Source organism: Panthera pardus, unplaced genomic scaffold (genome assembly GCF_024362965.1).
Source record: "Panthera pardus isolate Hobbes unplaced genomic scaffold, ASM2436296v1 HiC_scaffold_12, whole genome shotgun sequence".
In the NCBI taxonomy this organism is placed as follows: domain Eukaryota; kingdom Metazoa; phylum Chordata; class Mammalia; order Carnivora; family Felidae; genus Panthera; species Panthera pardus.
In genome coordinates, this window is record NW_026526677.1 from 53,130,765 (window position 1) to 53,132,300 (window position 1,536).

Sequence of the window (1,536 nt, forward strand, 5' to 3'; positions counted from 1 at the left end):
CAGAGGAGATGAAAACACATAGAAAATGTTGTGGGCATGACAGTGATATTAGGATTCCGAAGACACTGAGTGAGAATGAGATACTCAACACCCTCCGTTTTCTTGGCCCAAATGGTACTTTCAGGAAGGCATTATTAGATCCTGACAAAACAACCAACAGAAGTATTTCTTTTATTCTATTTCCTCCTGTAGACTCCCTTCCCTTTCTCTTCTCTTCCTTTTTTCCCCCCTTTGCTTCTCTTCTACTTCACTCCTCCTTCCTTCCCTTACAAATATCCCTTTCATATGCTGTGGGATTTGATGTCCTTAGAACTTGAAAAGATCCTTATGACACAGTCTCGTATCTGTTTGGTTTTCACTCCATAGACAATAGGGTTCATAGTGGGAGGCAGGAGCAGATAAATATTGGCCACAATGATGTGGCAAGATGGAGGGACTGTGTGGCCCCCAAAGCGGTGGGAAAAGAAACAGAAGAAGGCTGGACTGTAGGAGAAAACGATGGCACAGATGTGGGCAGTGCAGGTGCTGAAGGCCTTCTGCCGAGCATCTGCTGAGGAGAGGCTGACTACTGCCCGGAGGATCATGGTGTAGGAGATTGTTATGCACAGGATGTCAAAGCCCCCAATCAGGAGGGCAACCATCAGACCATAGATGACATTGACCTTGATATTTCCACAGGATAACTTGGCTACAGACATATGGTCACAGTAGGTATGGTGTAGTATATTCCCTCTACAGTAGGGTAGCCTCTTGATGATGAAAGTCAAAGGAATGACAAGCAGCACCACTCTCAGGAAAGTAGCAAGCCCAACCTTTGCAAGGACAGGATTGGTAAGGATAGTTGAGTAGCGTAGAGGGTAGCAGATGGCCACATAACGGTCCAGCGCCATAAGCATGAGTACCCCAGATTCCATCCCTGTTGAGGTATAGATGAAGAACATCTGGACTAGGCATTCATTAAAGCTGATTTCCTTAAGGTGGAACCAGAAGATGCAGAGAGCTTTAGGGATTGTAGTAGTGCACATGACAAGATCAGTTAGGGAAAGCATAGCCAAGAAATAGTACATGGTCCTGTGCAGGGAGTCCTCATAGCGGATGAGGTAGAGGAGCCCACAATTCCCTACCACTGCCACAGCATACATGGAGCAGAATGGGAAGGAAATCCACATGTGCACATCCTCCAGTCCTGGGATCCCATTAAGAATGAATGAGGCTGGGGTCAGGTCTGTTTGGTTTAACATTAGCATGATCACGTTACTGTAATCATTAAACAGCTTATAGATTTTTGTGTGTTTCTGTTTTTTTTTGTTTGCTGATCCTCCAAGATAGGGGAAAAATTCTTTTAAAAAAAAAGAGAAATTTTAGCCATACTTTCTCTCTCACTCTCCCTTTCTCTTTCTCTCAAGTGTGCATTTTAATATCAACCAAATATTGCCAACATGAGAGAATACTGAAACATAGTTCAAACCCAGAGTGTGTTTATCATTAATTCATTAATTTAATGATACATTCAAAATGAATATTTAGCACTCACTG

The 1,536-nt window shown here is 43.2% G+C and overlaps 1 protein-coding gene across 1 annotated transcript; it reads right to left on the reverse strand.

Moving 5' to 3' along the window:
* Window positions 1-281: 281 nt before the first annotated feature.
* On the reverse strand, window positions 282-1,247 carry LOC109260030 (olfactory receptor 52N4-like). Its single transcript, XM_019438018.2, has one exon. The coding sequence runs from the start codon at window positions 1,245-1,247 to the stop codon at window positions 282-284; it is 966 nt and encodes a 321-aa protein (XP_019293563.2).
* Window positions 1,248-1,536: the final 289 nt, after the last annotated feature.